This window comes from Rhynchophorus ferrugineus, unplaced genomic scaffold, assembly GCF_030347505.1.
Source record: "Rhynchophorus ferrugineus isolate W39M unplaced genomic scaffold, kcgeb_rfMv2 rfM3, whole genome shotgun sequence".
In the NCBI taxonomy this organism is placed as follows: domain Eukaryota; kingdom Metazoa; phylum Arthropoda; class Insecta; order Coleoptera; family Curculionidae; genus Rhynchophorus; species Rhynchophorus ferrugineus.
Genome location: NW_027472582.1, coordinates 6,843,444 through 6,859,308, shown reverse-complemented (window position 1 = coordinate 6,859,308; position 15,865 = coordinate 6,843,444). Strand labels below are relative to the sequence as shown.

General features: G+C 35.2%; 1 protein-coding gene across 4 annotated transcripts in view; it reads left to right on the top strand.

Moving 5' to 3' along the window:
* Window positions 1–15,865, top strand: part of ACC (Acetyl-CoA carboxylase) — a 72,096-nt gene that overhangs the window by 39,273 nt on the left and 16,958 nt on the right. The window contains exons 1-2 of one of the 4 annotated variants that reach the window (XM_076400248.1): window positions 53–192; window positions 11,253–12,033. The exons of 2 other annotated variants lie outside the window; for them this stretch is intronic. In XM_076400248.1, coding sequence (XP_076256363.1) covers window positions 11,354–12,033 — 680 coding nt within the window. In that variant the 5' untranslated portion in view covers window positions 53–192; window positions 11,253–11,353. Of the gene's footprint in view, window positions 1–52; window positions 193–11,252; window positions 12,034–15,865 lie in introns of those variants that run through there. One more of the 4 variants, XM_076400251.1, reaches the window with a different exon arrangement.

The window sequence follows — 15,865 nt, the reverse complement described above, 5'->3', positions numbered from 1 at the left end:
GCCGCTGAGTCGCGCTGCCATTCCACCTGTTAAATAAAAAGTAAAATAAGAAACGAGACTTGTGGCACAGAAAATCGAACGAACGAAACAGACCGACGCGCTGACCAATCCGCTGCGGACGTCGGATCTCGCCATCCTGTCAATATATTCCCGTTTGGTTCGCGAGTTTCTGTGAGTTTCCGAAGCAAAATGGTGAGTTTTCCAACCGAAATCGCCATTAATTGCGGCATAAACTCGACAATCGAAATAATATCGGTCGTGACGTGTCTCGCGAACTGTCGCTGTTATTCAAAGAAAAAAGTACCGTTCGATGTATTGCCGGAATATATCGATGGAGGAAGTTTCGACTGTGAAACGGTGAAAATGCATTTTAACACGATAACACGGCCCTGCCGAGATGTTTTTCGACAAGAAACTCGCCTTTCCGAGTGGATTTTATTGATTTCGAGCGCGAAAAGTGGGTGTAGTTGATCGGCGCACGTATTTTGAGGTTAAGCGTCACAACAGTATTTAGGTTAAAGTGTATTTATCCTCGGTCTATTTTAAAATAAGGTGTAAAGCGTGGGACTGATTGCAGTTATGTTATTCGTTGTCAGTGTCAGTGTCATAACGGCGGAAACGCCTCTATTAATTTTGAATCGTTGGCATGTTTTTAGACGCAACGTTTTTAATATTCAATATTTTTTCTCAAACTAATTTATTTGATGTAAAAAGAGAACAACGAATTTAATCTCGCAAACATTGTCCATTATTATGATCCTACGTCCTCTTTATCAGGTGACAAAAGATTTGATTATTTGATTTGACCGGGACAAAATAGTAATTAAATGAGGTCAAATGTAGTGGTGCGGGAAAAATTCCAATACCAATTTTGAAGATTTCTCTAAAATATATGTTCCACATTAGAAACGGTTTTTTTCGATCAAGTTTTTCTCTCAATTTGTTCTATCCACCCTCACTCTTTGATGTTCAAAATTAGTAATAAAGCTAGGTTTCTCTTCTATTTTTTTATATCTTTTCCCATTTAGTGAGCACCTAACTGAGCAGTAACTGCACCATCAGGATTATAATTCCACATCTTTCTTCTTCAAATGCCAAAGGCCAGCTATGTCGTGAATGTTTTTGTGGCTAAAATCGAAATAATCGCTTCTAATGTTTTCAAGAGAAACAAAATTAAATAAAATTAAGTTGCATGGATCACATTTTCCTTGCTGGATATTTCATCAGTTACCATCGTATACTCCTGACCTTCTTAAATTCTACTATTCTTATTATTATTATTAAGAGGTTATATAATTCACGTAAAATGTATTTACCAGGTGATTGCATGTATTATGATCATACTTTCATTTTAAAAGAGCCTTCATTAAAAAAAGTTTGTAAAATACATATATTAATCTAATTATTTCCCAACATTTTCTACATCTTTCTTACAACACGGAGGTACATTGTCAAGAGAACGATGTTTCTCAGCATTTCGAAACTGTATACTGCCTAAGCCACGCTGCATCGATCTGAATGTGGTAATCACAAGGCCCTATGTCTGGTGAGTACGCTGGGTACGGCAGAGTTCGAGTTGCAACAGTGTATCCTTCACAACTCTTGGCGTAAGCTGAACATTATTATAGAGGAAGATGGCTTTACGTCTGTTACTGGCTAGTCTTTCTTACAACAACAATTCATGTGGTAGCCTTATTCCCTCCCCATTGTATACAAACGTCTAGTTTTAAATATTTTCCTTCTTGAACTTAATTTTAATATTGTCCATTATTTCCTATGATCCTACATCCTCTTTATCAAGTAACAAATGAATGATGTAGCAACTTGCTAACTGTTTACCCACCAAGACTTGCTGTTTTGATTTGACCGATACAAAATAGTGGGTGAATGAGGTCAGTTGTGGTGAGGGAGAACTTCCCATGCCAACTCCCAGATGTTCTTCTGAATTATATCTTTTAAATATATGTTCCACAGCACTATATGGCTCGCCTGCTTCCATATCTAATAAATGGCCTTGTTGAGTCGTTACGGAAAGAAAACGGTGTTGTAAATAAAATACAATTTATTTTCTCTCCTCTTTGCGTAAATTAATTATTTTTTTTATTTATTTAATTTTATATTTAGTTCATTTATTTAATCGCATAATGTGAAAAATATATAAAATGAAAAAACTAAATTTACTTACTAAATTAAAAGAACTTACTAATTCGTATTCCTACTTTGGTTAATGTCGATTCCGTCATCGGACCCAACTGATGCTTATACAAACGACTATATTCTACTGTTCCTCTTGATGGGAATTGTACCCTTATTTACAATTAACTATTCAGTTTCTGTTCATGATTATTCTTGTTTATTTTTTCGTTCTTCTTAATCCTGATGCTTGTTTCTGTTCTGACTGTTTTTTGGCTAATTCTATTTCTCACTCTTTCCCTTGACACCGATCTATTCTGACTTATTCTGTTTCTCACACTGTTCATTGTTCTGATGTTCTTCGGCTAATTCTGATTCAAAGTCGCGTTATTCATGTACATGTTGTATTGCTCCTTCTGCGGGTTCTTGATGGTGGATGGGAAGATTGGTTCAAAAAATCCTTTAAAGTTTATAGTTAAAGCCACCATAAGAAGTCTTCTACCAGGTCTAACATCTGACAGGCTTCGTCTAGCCTCGGTACTTGCACCCCCATTATGTGCAACACTCGGCAACGAGCCGATGAGACATGCTGTTTGCCAGCCATTTTCTTTCTGTTTTGCTCGGGATGCCTCCCCTATCTTGGCCTGACTTCGTCAGACATTCGATACAAAACGAAATTTTATATTGTCTCTTAATTATTTTCCCATGTCACAAATATTACAAAAAACAGCTTAATGGTCTAGTAAATTAGACCCCTATACTATATTAAAAAAACACTATATTTATTCTAAACTTAAAATTAAACAACTTTCTTACAACATAGAATAACAGATAAATGTAGTTATGTCGCAACCGATCAAATTTTCCTATCGGTTTGTTCTATTGATGCTTATAAAGTTCCGCGCTCACTCTTTGGCGTTTATCGATGTTAGTAATAAAGCTAGGTATCTCTTTCAAGTTTTTAATTTTCGCCATTAGTGCAAACGCTTTTTCAGGTGTTTAAGTATCCCCTAACTGAGCAATAAACTCTACAACAACTCTACCATCAGGATTAGAATTACGTATCTTCAAAATGACGAGGTTATCCAAGGCCAGCTGCCTCTTGAAAAACGTTTTAAAAGAAACAATGCTGACACCAATAACCGTACAAATTAAGTTCCATGGATCAGAAATATTTTCCATGTCGGATATTTAATCAGTTACCATCCTAAAACTCCCAACTTTCTTAAAATCTGCTCGGGATGCCTCCCCTATCTTGACCTGACTTCATCAGACATTCGATACAAAACGAAATTTTATATTGTCTCTTAATTATTTTCCCATGTCACAAATATTACAAAAAACAGCTTAATGGTCTAGTAAATTAGACCCCTATACTATATTAAAAAAACACTATATTTATTCTAAACTTAAAATTAAACAACTTTCTTACAACATAGAATAACAGATAAATATAGTTATGTCGCAACCGATCAAATTTTCCTATCGGTTTGTTCTATAGATGCTTATAAAGTTCCGCGCTCACTCTTTGGCATTTATCGATGTTAGTAATAAAGCTAGGTATCTCTTTCAAGTTTTTAATTTTCGCCATAAGTACAAACGCTTTTTCAAGTGTTTAATTATCCCCTAACTGAGCAATAAACTCTACCATCAGGATTAGAATTACGTATCTTCAAAATGAGAGGGTTATCCAAGGCCAGCTGCCTCTTGAAAAACGTTTTAAAAGAAACAATGCTGACACCAATAACCTTACAAATTAAGTTCCATGGATCAGAAATATTTTCCATGTTGGATATTTAATCAGTTACCATCCTAAAACTCCCAACTTTCTTAAAATCTGCTATTCTAAGAGGTTATATATCTCGCGTAATATATAGTTCTTTCTGACAACACGAAGGTAGATTGTCAAGAGAACGATGTTGGTATAGTAGTTCCAGTCATCAGTCCATGTTCGCACTTGTTCAGCATTTCGAAACTGTATACCATCTAAGCCATGCCGCATCCAACTAAATGTGGTAATTAGAAGGTCCGATGCCTGGTGAGTACGCTGGGTACGGCAGAGTTCGAGCTGCAACAATGTGTCCTTCACAACTCTTGTAGTGTTGGACTTAGCCGAGCATTGTCATGCAAGAATATGACTGCGTCTGTTACTCGCTATTGCTACTCTTTTTTGCATCGATCCGTCATACAATTTGTAAATTAACGTCGGCATCATTCTCAGTCAATTCGTGTGGTAGCAGTTTTCCCCTCTTTTGGATCTTCCCCACCGCATGCAAACATCTACCAGTAGTTGGTTCATCAATTTCTAAGCTGCCTGAGTTTAAGTCCAATAAGTCTTGCAATTCATTGTCTTCGAATATTTTTCACCCTCCAGGTCAATCTTTCCTATTGACATCAAAATCATCATTTTTAAATCGTTTAAACCAAAACCGACAATTGGGAGAAGATAGAACGGCATCACCATAAACTTCTAAAAGTGTTCGGAGGACTTCGGTAGCCGATTTATTCCAATCAAACGACATACCTGAATAATACCAAAGGGGCCGGCTTGGTTGGCGCAGTGGTAAAAGCGACACCGTGGTTGCGATAGTCGTGGGTTCGAATCCTGCTGGGGCATTGTCGTAAATTTATGTTTGTGATTGTTTAACATTCGTGATTGTCCTTAAAAAAGAATGCAAAATCAGCAAAGGAAAATGATCCCGGTTACGCCAGTAACCAGGCTGGGTAAGACCGGATGTCTTCTGGAATGGTCTCTAAGTTGGTCACTGGCCAGTCGGTAGGCTTAATGCCGAGGACCGTGGTTCGCAGACCACGTTAAAGTGTAGATCCAGTCCAGATAAACCCCTAACTGGTAAAAAAGATACTTCAAAATGTATTTAAAAAAAACTAAAGGGAAATATGTGTATGGGAACCTACTTTATTTGTAAGATTGATATATTTAGATAAGAGGAAATTTTAAACTAATACAATTGTAAATTACTTTCAAACTCATATTGACGCATATCCAATACATGAATATTAATTATCATAAAACGAGTTATTTTTGACAATTCAGTGGTCAAGGTACCATCGTTTTGTTAACGAACATTTTACGTATTTCGAGAAGAGTTTTGTTTGACGCAATCTAAACATTTAAATACCAAATAAAGACGAACCATTAATTATTGATTTACAACCAGTTATTTACCTGTGGAGGCACCGTTATCGAATTAACACACATTTTCCTAATGTATTTTCAAGAAAACATCAAATACTGAACGAAAACACTTGATAGTGAAACAACGTACGAGAAACTTACGAAAACTTACGAAAAAACTTACGAGAAAGAAAATTTCTGTAAACTACTTGTTTTGTTTTATAATTTCTGTTTTCATAAAAATTTTGTTCACACTTTTATACGTAATTAAATTTGTCCTTTTAAATTAAATAATTCTCAATTATTTGAGAATATTTCTGTGTTTATATAGAAGTTATCTGTTATCTTAACACTATATTGCCAAATTAAATTATTCAAATAAGAATTAGATGTACCTTTTCTCTCCAGCATTCAATATTTATAATTGTTTCAATAACAGGTCAATTGAAAAGTCCTCAGTCTTTTGTTATTGTGAAAAAAAAAGGATAAAAAGGTATTTCGTGTGTTGATAAAATATTGCTATAGGGAAGATATAAGGGAAAAAATACAGTTGAAGCAAAAACTTGGATTGATGCCGAGTTTCCGGACACCGCCCCAGGAAAATCAACCATCAAGGATTGGTATGCTAAATTTAGACGTGGTGAAATGAGCACCGAAGACGGTGAACGCAGTGGATGCCCAGAAGAGGTTGTTACTGATGAAAACATTTAAAAAATCCACAAAATGATTTTCAATGACCGTAAATTAAAAATTGAATGAAGTAGCAGACCCTGATAAAGATATCAACCGAACGTGTACATCATATCATTCACAAATATTTGGGTATGAGAAAGCTCTGTGCAAAGTGGGTGCTGCGCTAGCCCACTGTTGACCAAAAACAACGACGAGTTGATGATGATTCGGAGCAGTGTTTGAAGATGATCAAGCGTAATAAACCAGAGTTTTTGCGTCGATATGTGACAATATATGAAATACGGCTCCATCATTTCACTTCGAAGTCCAATCGACAGTCATCCGAGTGGACTGCATACGATGAACCCGCTCCAAAACGTGGGAAAACGCAACAGTCGGCTGGCAAGGTTATGGCGTCTGTATTTCGGGATACGCATGGAATAATTTTCATTCACTACCTTGAAAAAAGAAGGGCCATCAACAGCGACTATTAGACAGCGTTATTGGACCGTTTGAAGTATGAAATCGCCGAAAAACGGCCGCATTTGAAGAAAAAGAAAGTGCTACTTCACCAAGACAATGCACCATGTCATAACTCAGTGAAAATGATTGCAAAAATCCATGAATTGAGCTTCGAATTGCTTCCTCATCCACCGTATTTTCCAAATCTGGCCCCCCGCGACTATTTCTTGTTCTCAGATTTCAAAAGAATGCTCACAGGGAAGAAATTTTCATCGAATAAAGAGGTGATCGTCGAAACTGGGCCTATTTTAAAGCAAAGGACAAATCATAAAACAAAAATGGTATCGAAAAGTTGGAGGGTCGCTATAATTAGTGTATCACCCTTGAAGGGAATTATGTTGAATAGAAAGAACTAATTTTGCCAAAAAATTTTGTTTTACTATGATAGGCCGGGTACTTTTCAATTGACCTGTTACTTACACAATGTCACTGCATTACCATTGAAGTTATTTCTAATATATTTATTATTTTATTTATCGCTTCTGTCACTAAAATAATAATCGCGTTCTGATGTTTTTTTTAATACTTCCTTTTTCCTTTTAAACGTATTTTTAATTTGTAAAGTGCACTGTACCATAGGAATTCTCAGCTATATATTTATTATATTATCACTGTGCTACCCAAGTAATTCTTCATATTAAACAGAATACAGAACAAAATTCAAGAACATAATACAGAAGAAAATTATTTAAGATAAAATCACTGTGTTATCAGAATACTAGTATCTTCATGTAATTAAAATAATGTTAAAATTAAATTAATGGCAATTTATCTGAACAGAAAACTGTTCAATTTCAATAATTAAAAATAATTGGGATTACTACAAAAAAAAACGTAGTAACATCAGTTTTCTTAATAGCTTTTTACCCAAATATTTAAGAAATTAAGATTACCACTTAAACGCACTCAGAATGAAGTAAAATAACATACAATACTTACGTACGAGATCTTGATATCTTTATCTAGATACTATTGACTTACTAATCATGCATTATCTTCAAAAGGTTCTTAATGGGGGTACTTAAATAAAACTATATTCTCGCGGAAGCGGGCATCTCTTAGTCGTATCGATTTTTATAGCAGAATGACAAGCGAATGTTTGAAATGATACTGTTCCACAACCGTAACTTGATATTGAAAAGAAAAAACGTGACGGTTGCTCAATGATCTCCTAATGTCGATCATTTCCTTCCATTGTCTGACGGATTGATTGGCATCGATGGTACCTTACGGGTAATTGCCGCCCTTGTCGTTATATCGTTTCGAGTCAGATGTCGAAAATCCATTAAAAAAGCTATTATATTCATACACGAATAACACAACGTTATTTTACCTTGTACTTTGACACGTCCGATCGCTGACGTCAACTAAATACTTGTTCGTCAAAGTGACTTTTAACCCACCCATTTATAAGACGTTATACAACGTTACTAAAACACCGAATAAACAATATAACTAAAATAATTACCATGATCCGCAGTAATCGGGTTTTTTACACTAACTTTCAACAGCATTTTAATGAAAATGTACGTAAAATGTTGCGGATTTAAATTGCGGCCACACAGAGCCTCTCTAAAGTGACAAGATATAGGGAGGGCCGCGTGTTGTCAATATTTTTCAATACCTAATACTTCATCGAATGAGCATAACCTGACGTTTGACATATTCAAGTTATTTTGTACATACGTCATCTAAATTTCGTCGCAATGTTGCCGTATCAATTCTGAGTTTTAGTTCAGTTTACCTTTGACATACAACAAAATTCTAATCTAAATTAAATAATTAAACAAAAATACTGTTACAAAATATAATTTATTTTAACATTATAGTTTATCTAAAGCATATATTATCGAACAACTAAAAACTACAACTGAGTACCCAGTTATAATATTTATAGGTTAGGGTTGGGTTTGATTATGTTTACATTAAACTCTTCTCCATACCACCTATGAGTTAGAGTCCTAGGCGCGTTTGTTATGTAGTTGTATCCACTGGAGGCCCAATCCATCTAATTAGCAATATCTAAGAACATATTTACCTTGTACGCTTAGTTTTTGTGCCCGTCGGTACAGTGTTTCCTTATAAAGACATTTTGATATCACTGCATTTCTCCTTTGTTTTGTTCTGTTAATACCCTGTATACATCTTTCTTGGTAAAACTAGTTTTAATCACTACATTCTCCTTAATGCATTTGCCATATCTGCAAAACTCTTAGTGTTATTTGAAATATTTCCGTGACCGTGTCCATACTAATGTACAGTGCAGTTGCAGCAACACTGTTTAAATAATTGTTTATTAGGTGGATTAGGTCTCCAGAGGGATACCACTACATAAAAAAAACACGTCTAGAAACTCTACCTCATGGATGATGTGGCAAAGAGTTCAGCGTAAACAAAACAAATCTAACCTACAAACTATTATACCTGTGTTCTTAATTATAGTGTTAAATCATTCGATAATATATGTATTAGATATACTATAATGTTGAAATAAATTATATTTGATAACATTTTTGTTTAGATTAGAATTTTCTTGTATGTCAAATTCAAACTGAACAAAAACTAAAAAAAAAGAGTTGATGCGGCAACATTGTAATATTTCGACGTCACAAATATCCATGACGCATTACTAAAAAAACTTTGAATAGACTATATGTATCTTTTAGACCTTTCAAATTTCCTTGCAGTTTTTTAACTTTAACATTTATTTGGGTAACACAGTTGATTTTATTAAAAATGTTTTTTACCTCTATTAATATGTCAAAATATGTTATACAAATACAATATGGCAATTATTGTCAAATTTAATTCTTATTTCTATACGGACATCACTAATTTTAACGGCTACACAACCACAACAACAACCTTAAAAATTAATCAACTACAATAATTAATATTACTGGCTCTTCGCAATTTGACCACCGAATTAAGTCATTTCGTGTAAACTTTTTTGATCTAAAAGAAATTAAAAGCACTTGTCCGTGTAGCTTTTTATTAACATAAGAAGGTGACACCAAAGAAAGTAAAAACGCGCTTAACTAGGTCAGACCATTTATTTAATTCATCGCACTTACAAGAATGTACAACAGACTGGTGTCGTCCATTCAGCTGCATAAATAGGTCCGTCCTCATTGAACGTGTCCGACTATAATTGAAAAAAATTGAAAACATTGGTTTGACCTTTACGTCTGGAACTTCAAGAATATAAGTTTGAAGAAATACAGGCGGATTTATTTTGGTTAAAATTGGATTAAATGGTGTTAAAAGACGAAAACTATGTGGGATTTATTGATGACTTAATTATGCTGAGTAATTAACGTATTAAGACAGATTGTGATGATAAGATGATGAAATTAGTATGAAGGGTCGCTTTATCTGCAAAATAATTTTAACGCATCTTAATGCATCTCTCTAATACATTTTCCTGGTAAAAAGAGGCACCCATTAGAGATTAGTAACCTATTCCTGACTGACTATTTATTGGCTTCAGTATTTTCAATCAGAGTAATCACAAATATTAAGCATCTCCATAAAGAGTCACACAATCATTCCAGCGCCGCTCTAACATTTCAATACAACTTTTGTAGAACGATTTATCTTTTTGCCTCAAAATAGGTCTTTCATCAGTTGCTGTTCACTCAATCTACGATCGTTTTGATCCCGGAGTGAAGTGATGCATCCATGTTTTATCCATTGTCACATCTCGACGCAAAAATTCCCTTTTGTTACGTTTAAACATGGCCAAACACTGCACAGAATCATCAACACGTTCTTGTTTTTGGCCAACAGTGAACAAACGCGGCACCCACTCTAAACTGAGCTTTTTCAGAGTCAAATGCTCATGCAATATAAAACCAACACGTTTTCTTGATATCTCTACGATGTTAGCTAACTCACGCAACTTCATTTTTCGATCATTCAAAATGATTTTGTGGATTTTTTTTGTCTTCTGGTGTTACCACTTCATTTGGGCCTCCACTGCATTCTACATCATCGGTGTCTCTACGACCACTTTTGAAATCATCAAAGCAGCCACGTTTTATTGTTGGTTCTAATGGAGCGGAGTCATTATAGCACTTTTCAAATAGATCTATTGTTTCGAAAATAACAAAAGTAGTGCCACTCTTAGCACAATAAATCACAAACTTAGTAGAATATTTTAACAGCTTTCTTTTGAAGATCAGTATTAACTGAAAAAGCGGTGAATACAATAAAACTAGCCATCTATATGTTTAGCCCGGGACTTTTCAGTCCATGAGTTATGAAATGAAAATGAGAAATGTAATAAATGTACAAATTGCGAAGAGAATATATTCGACATCTTGATGACGTAAAGTTCACTGCTATTTTGGGTAGACTATATATAGTAACGAATGATTAATTCGAATGATGTAGTCTCGACAGAAACTTCGAATTTTAATGTTTCATTACGGTTTGTACTGTTTCTTTCGATAGTAAAAAGGAGTCAGTTACCAAACAGTTGGTCATTTTCATTGATAATTCCCAACGTTAATCTTAACCCCCTGTTTTCACAAACAAAATCGTCTTACATTACAAATGAACAGACCTGTAAATAAAATTAATGATCTAGAAGATCGGTATATTGCAATAAAGTTTATTAGATCACCTACTTCACCTATGGTTCACGTAACAGCGAAACTTTCTTCCACCTACTACTCGAACGCGGAAAAAAATGTCAACGCCAACCTTGATACCATTTCGATTGTCGTGGTTAATTACCCGTAATAATTGACATTCGTTTGTTTTTCATTTGTCGTTTTTCGTTCAGGTTTAGCCGTCAGGTCCGTGTGGTTTTTTCAGTCTACCGACCATTCAGCTCGCCGCCATTCAGCCCGCCCACGGACAGGTGACGCCGTCAATCGAAAGTTTATGAGCGAGTACCTCGAGAAAGTTTTTGTCGTTTTTAGTTTCCTTTTCGGTTTCGTGAATTATTTGAGCGCGGTAGCGTTCACATCCTTCCGGTATCTCGGCGGATTCGCACCGCTGACCGCGGACGACAACTCGGGGGAGCGCGCACATAGATCAACCGTGGAAACGCTCAAGGAAGACGGCGGTGGGGCTGATGGTGGGCCGGGCGGCATCAGACGACCGGAGAGCTTGAGTTTCGCGTCGAAGACCGTGAAGGACTTCAAGAGCAAAGTGAAAAAACACCGGACCGGTCCGAGATCGGGCGGCAAGTCGAAGCAGGCGTCCTCAGTGGAAGCCAGAGCGACCAGGTCGTCTGAGAGCGATCACGTCTCCTCCTGCGGCGTGGATGTACCAGATCAGGTCCGCGATCTCGACGGGACGTTCGCCGCGCGCCAGACTCTGTCTCCGAAGGAGGTGTTCACGCCGACGTTTAACTTTCTACCAAACAAGACGATGAAGAAACACTTCCTGGGCCGCAGGAACAGCAAGAGGTTCGTGATTGGCGATGGGGAGGACGAGCTGCCCTCGCCGACGCCTCCCGACGTCACCATCACCGAGAGCCCGTCAGTCGAGAGCCGCACCGAATGGGTCACGAACCAAGAGAACGGGGCTCGGCTCGGGGTGCCCAGGAAAGGACTGACGTAAGGACCGTTTCTTTTATTTTTGTATTCGGGAGCATTCACCATTTATTTCCACTTTTTTGTTGCTTAATTTTTATTTGTTATTCTAGTTTATTTATCCATTATTACCCATTTGTAATTTGATACACTTTCCTCCAGTTCAGGCCCTTCTATCGTTAACATCTTTCTTAGTTTAATCATCTTGTTTTTGGTACCATTTTTTATTTTTCCTGTGATTACACTTATAATGTCTTTTTAGCAAAACTTCGCTCTGCTGCTTTATTTTAGTAATTTTCGTTAGTTCATTTTTATTCATTTTCTTCTATTTTTATTAGCTCTAGTATTGTTATTATTATTTTTTATCGTTTTAGATTATACTTTGTCTATTATTATAATTTTATAATTTATTTCTATTTCTCTGTCTCCATTTCCTGATAACGTGATTCCTAAATATTTAAACCTGTCTACCTCTTAAGTATGAGGAAAAAATTAGTCTCGGTAATAATAAAATAATACTAAATTACTACATTACTGCGCGCAAAAAGTAATAAGTCTTCATTACTTTGGTACCCTTCGATTCAACGTAAAATTGCTTCTAATATCTGCAATTCTGGTTATCCTGTGGTTATTTAAATGGATATGACAGCAAGAACTTGAAATTGGCAAAAAATCGCACATTTTTTCGACTGTATATATAAAAAAAGTGTCAATATTTATTGCCTCTCGGAATAACATTAGAATCTCAAAATATATGTATTTTGAAGTGAAAAAAAACGAAGAGATTTCTATCGTATTTTTTTATAAACTGAAAGTTGTATAACATTTGTTTTTCTACTATTAGATTCCACGTAAAATTCTTTATAATGTGTGTAATATTTGTTATCTTGTCATTATTCGAAAGGAAATAACAGCAAAAAATATTAAAAAAGGCAAAAAAATCGTCCACCATTTTGACAATGGCCAAAAATCGCAAATTTTTAAAACTAGAAAAATCCAAAATTGTTTACCTTGTATATATGACATTCACAATCTTGCAAAAAGACAGGAAAAGTTATGTTATTCATGTTGTTATTAGTCTAAAACTATATTTTTATCAAAAAAAGAACAGCGAGAGAACTCTTTTGCATATATCAATAAATATATATTATGCATAAATCGTTTTAGGTTGTTTTTCATACTTATTTATACAATTTTAAAAAAACATTTATAAAAGTCATGGTTAAACTTAACGGACATTAATGTATGAATAATAAATAAAACTTTATTTGTTGGACTTCAATCGCGATACTATGTATAAAAGTGTTCTTTCTGTTAATCAAGAGTCACTTTATTTCACTGATAGCTATAGCTTGCGGTTTCCTGTGTCTGATGTAATATTGTGTGAAACGTTTTTTTAATTTTGTCATTATTGTTGAATTGTTTGTTTGTCTTTGTTTTCAACTGGCGATTGGAATACATGGTCGTTTTGTTTATGACTAGTTGTCGACCTCTGCTGTGAACTGTCTGATCCAATGGACCTTCCATGAGAATTTAGTACCATCAACGCATATTTATGGTCAACACATATTTAGGTCAATTTAATCGTCCCCGGCCTGACACATAGATGGTGCCACTAGAATTAAATCCATATGTTTTTTAGTTAGCTCTAACCCTCAAAAGATGCGCGTAAAAATTTGACAGCTGTCGGATCATTAGTTTGTGAATTATAACACTTTGAGTGAAGCAACTTTTGTTCTTGTGAAAAAAATTGACAAAAAGGAATTTCGCGTATTGATAAAATATTTCTTTTTGAAGGGAAAAAATACAGTTGAAGCAAAAACTTTTGACCAAAAACAACGACGAGTTGATGATTCGGAACAGTGTTTCAAGATGATCAGGCGTAATAAACCCGAGTTTTTGCGTCGATATGTGACAATGGATGAAACATGGCTCCATCATTTCACTCCGAAGTCCAATCGACAGTCATCCGAGTAGACTGCACACGATGAACGCGCTCCAAAGCGTCGGAAAACGCAACAGTCGGCTGGCAAGGTTATGGCGTCTGTATTTTGGAATGCGCATGGAATAATTTTCATTGATTACCTTGAAAAGGAAGGACCATCAACAGCGACTATTACATAGCGTTATTGGACCGTTTGAAGGACGAAATCGCCGAAAAACAGCCGCATTTGAAGAAAAATAAAGTGCTACTTCACCAAGACAATGCACCGTGTCAAAAGTCCATAAATTGGGCTTCGAATTGCTCGATGGAAAAAACGAAAAATATACCTAAAAAGGGCTAAGAGAGCATTAACAGTAAATATTTTAATAGACAGAAATAATAACGATTAATACAAGAAAAGGAAGAAGTGATTGCCGGCGGAATCTAATAAATTGTGAGAATTGATATGGAGGAAAACAACTGGAACATAGGCCGACTAAAAAATGTTATAATTAATTTTTCAACCTAATTATATAACTTGAAGAATGTCCTATTCTTCAAGCAGAATCAGCGAAATGCGCCTACTATATATTATATCATATCAGCTAAGCTCTTCGGCATCTATCTCAATGGTAGGTTAAATTGGATACATCAAGATAGACAAAGGCGAAGCATATCAGACTCAAAATAAAAGAACTGTACTGGTTGGTCGGACTCTCAACTTGACCTAAAATCAATGATATCAAAGAGATAAAGATTGGTTTATCAATCAATTATAAAGCCAATTTGGACTATATTGACAAATGTGAGATTGCACGACAACGATTCCAAGACAAAGTTCTTCGATTAATTATCGATTATTATTATTAATCGCTACGTAACCAACGAATAACTGCATGATCCTCGAAATCAAATGGATCTACGAAGTTATCCAATAGTTTGCCTTAAGACATGACATAAAGTTAAATCATGGCAACGTGGAAGCAATAAAGACACTAGACAATGTGCAAGAAATCAGAAGATTGAAGAACATAACCGCACAAACTTGTCCTTCCAATAAAACAACCAATGCACGTCATAGATGAATATACTGCCTGTAATAATGTAAAATTCATTTTAAACTCGGAGTTAAAGTTAAAAAGATACAGAATGCTGTCGAATTAATCTATAAAATTCGATTTATTTGTGTACTGGTCGACGCTGTTGTCAAATGTGTACAAAATTCTTCAAAACGTGTTATAATAACTAAAGGCTATAAACAGGTAAGCGTTGTAAACCAAAAGTCCAGTTTGATGCGGGAACATTGCGACGTGTTAATGTCACACATGTTGATGGCGTGCATTGGCTGTTTTATTGAAGAGACTGTATAAGTGTTATTCTTAATTTTAATTCAAATAGTCTGATGAAATAGTCAAATAGACTTATGTTTTTATCTCACACTCATCCTGATTATCAATTGGTGCAAGTACAACAGAACAATGGTAACAAATTAATTTGTAAATTAGGATTGTATACAGCATCTAATTTAACGTAAAATGTTAATAAAAAATTAATTTTGCGAAATACAAATTAGAAGTTTTGGTTACAATAAAACAACAACCTGGTAAAACAATAAACCTCGATTATTATTGTAGACCTTTAAATCAATCGGATGCAAAATTTCGTGAAAGCTAGCCAATTGTGCAGAAGAAAGAAATAATTTCCAAGCAGATGCATCTAATCACAATAACTCAAAAAAGTTGATAGGGTGGTTGTTTCAACATACAAATTATTCGCCGGATTTAGCTCCCTCAGACTTCTGGCTCTAATGGAAAATGATGTATGTAAAACAAAGAGCTGCCAAATAAAGAAAAATAAAGCAATTTTCATTGCATTTCCACGAACGTATTGTATACAGTGTATGCAATTTTGTATAGAAAGTGTACTGATTAG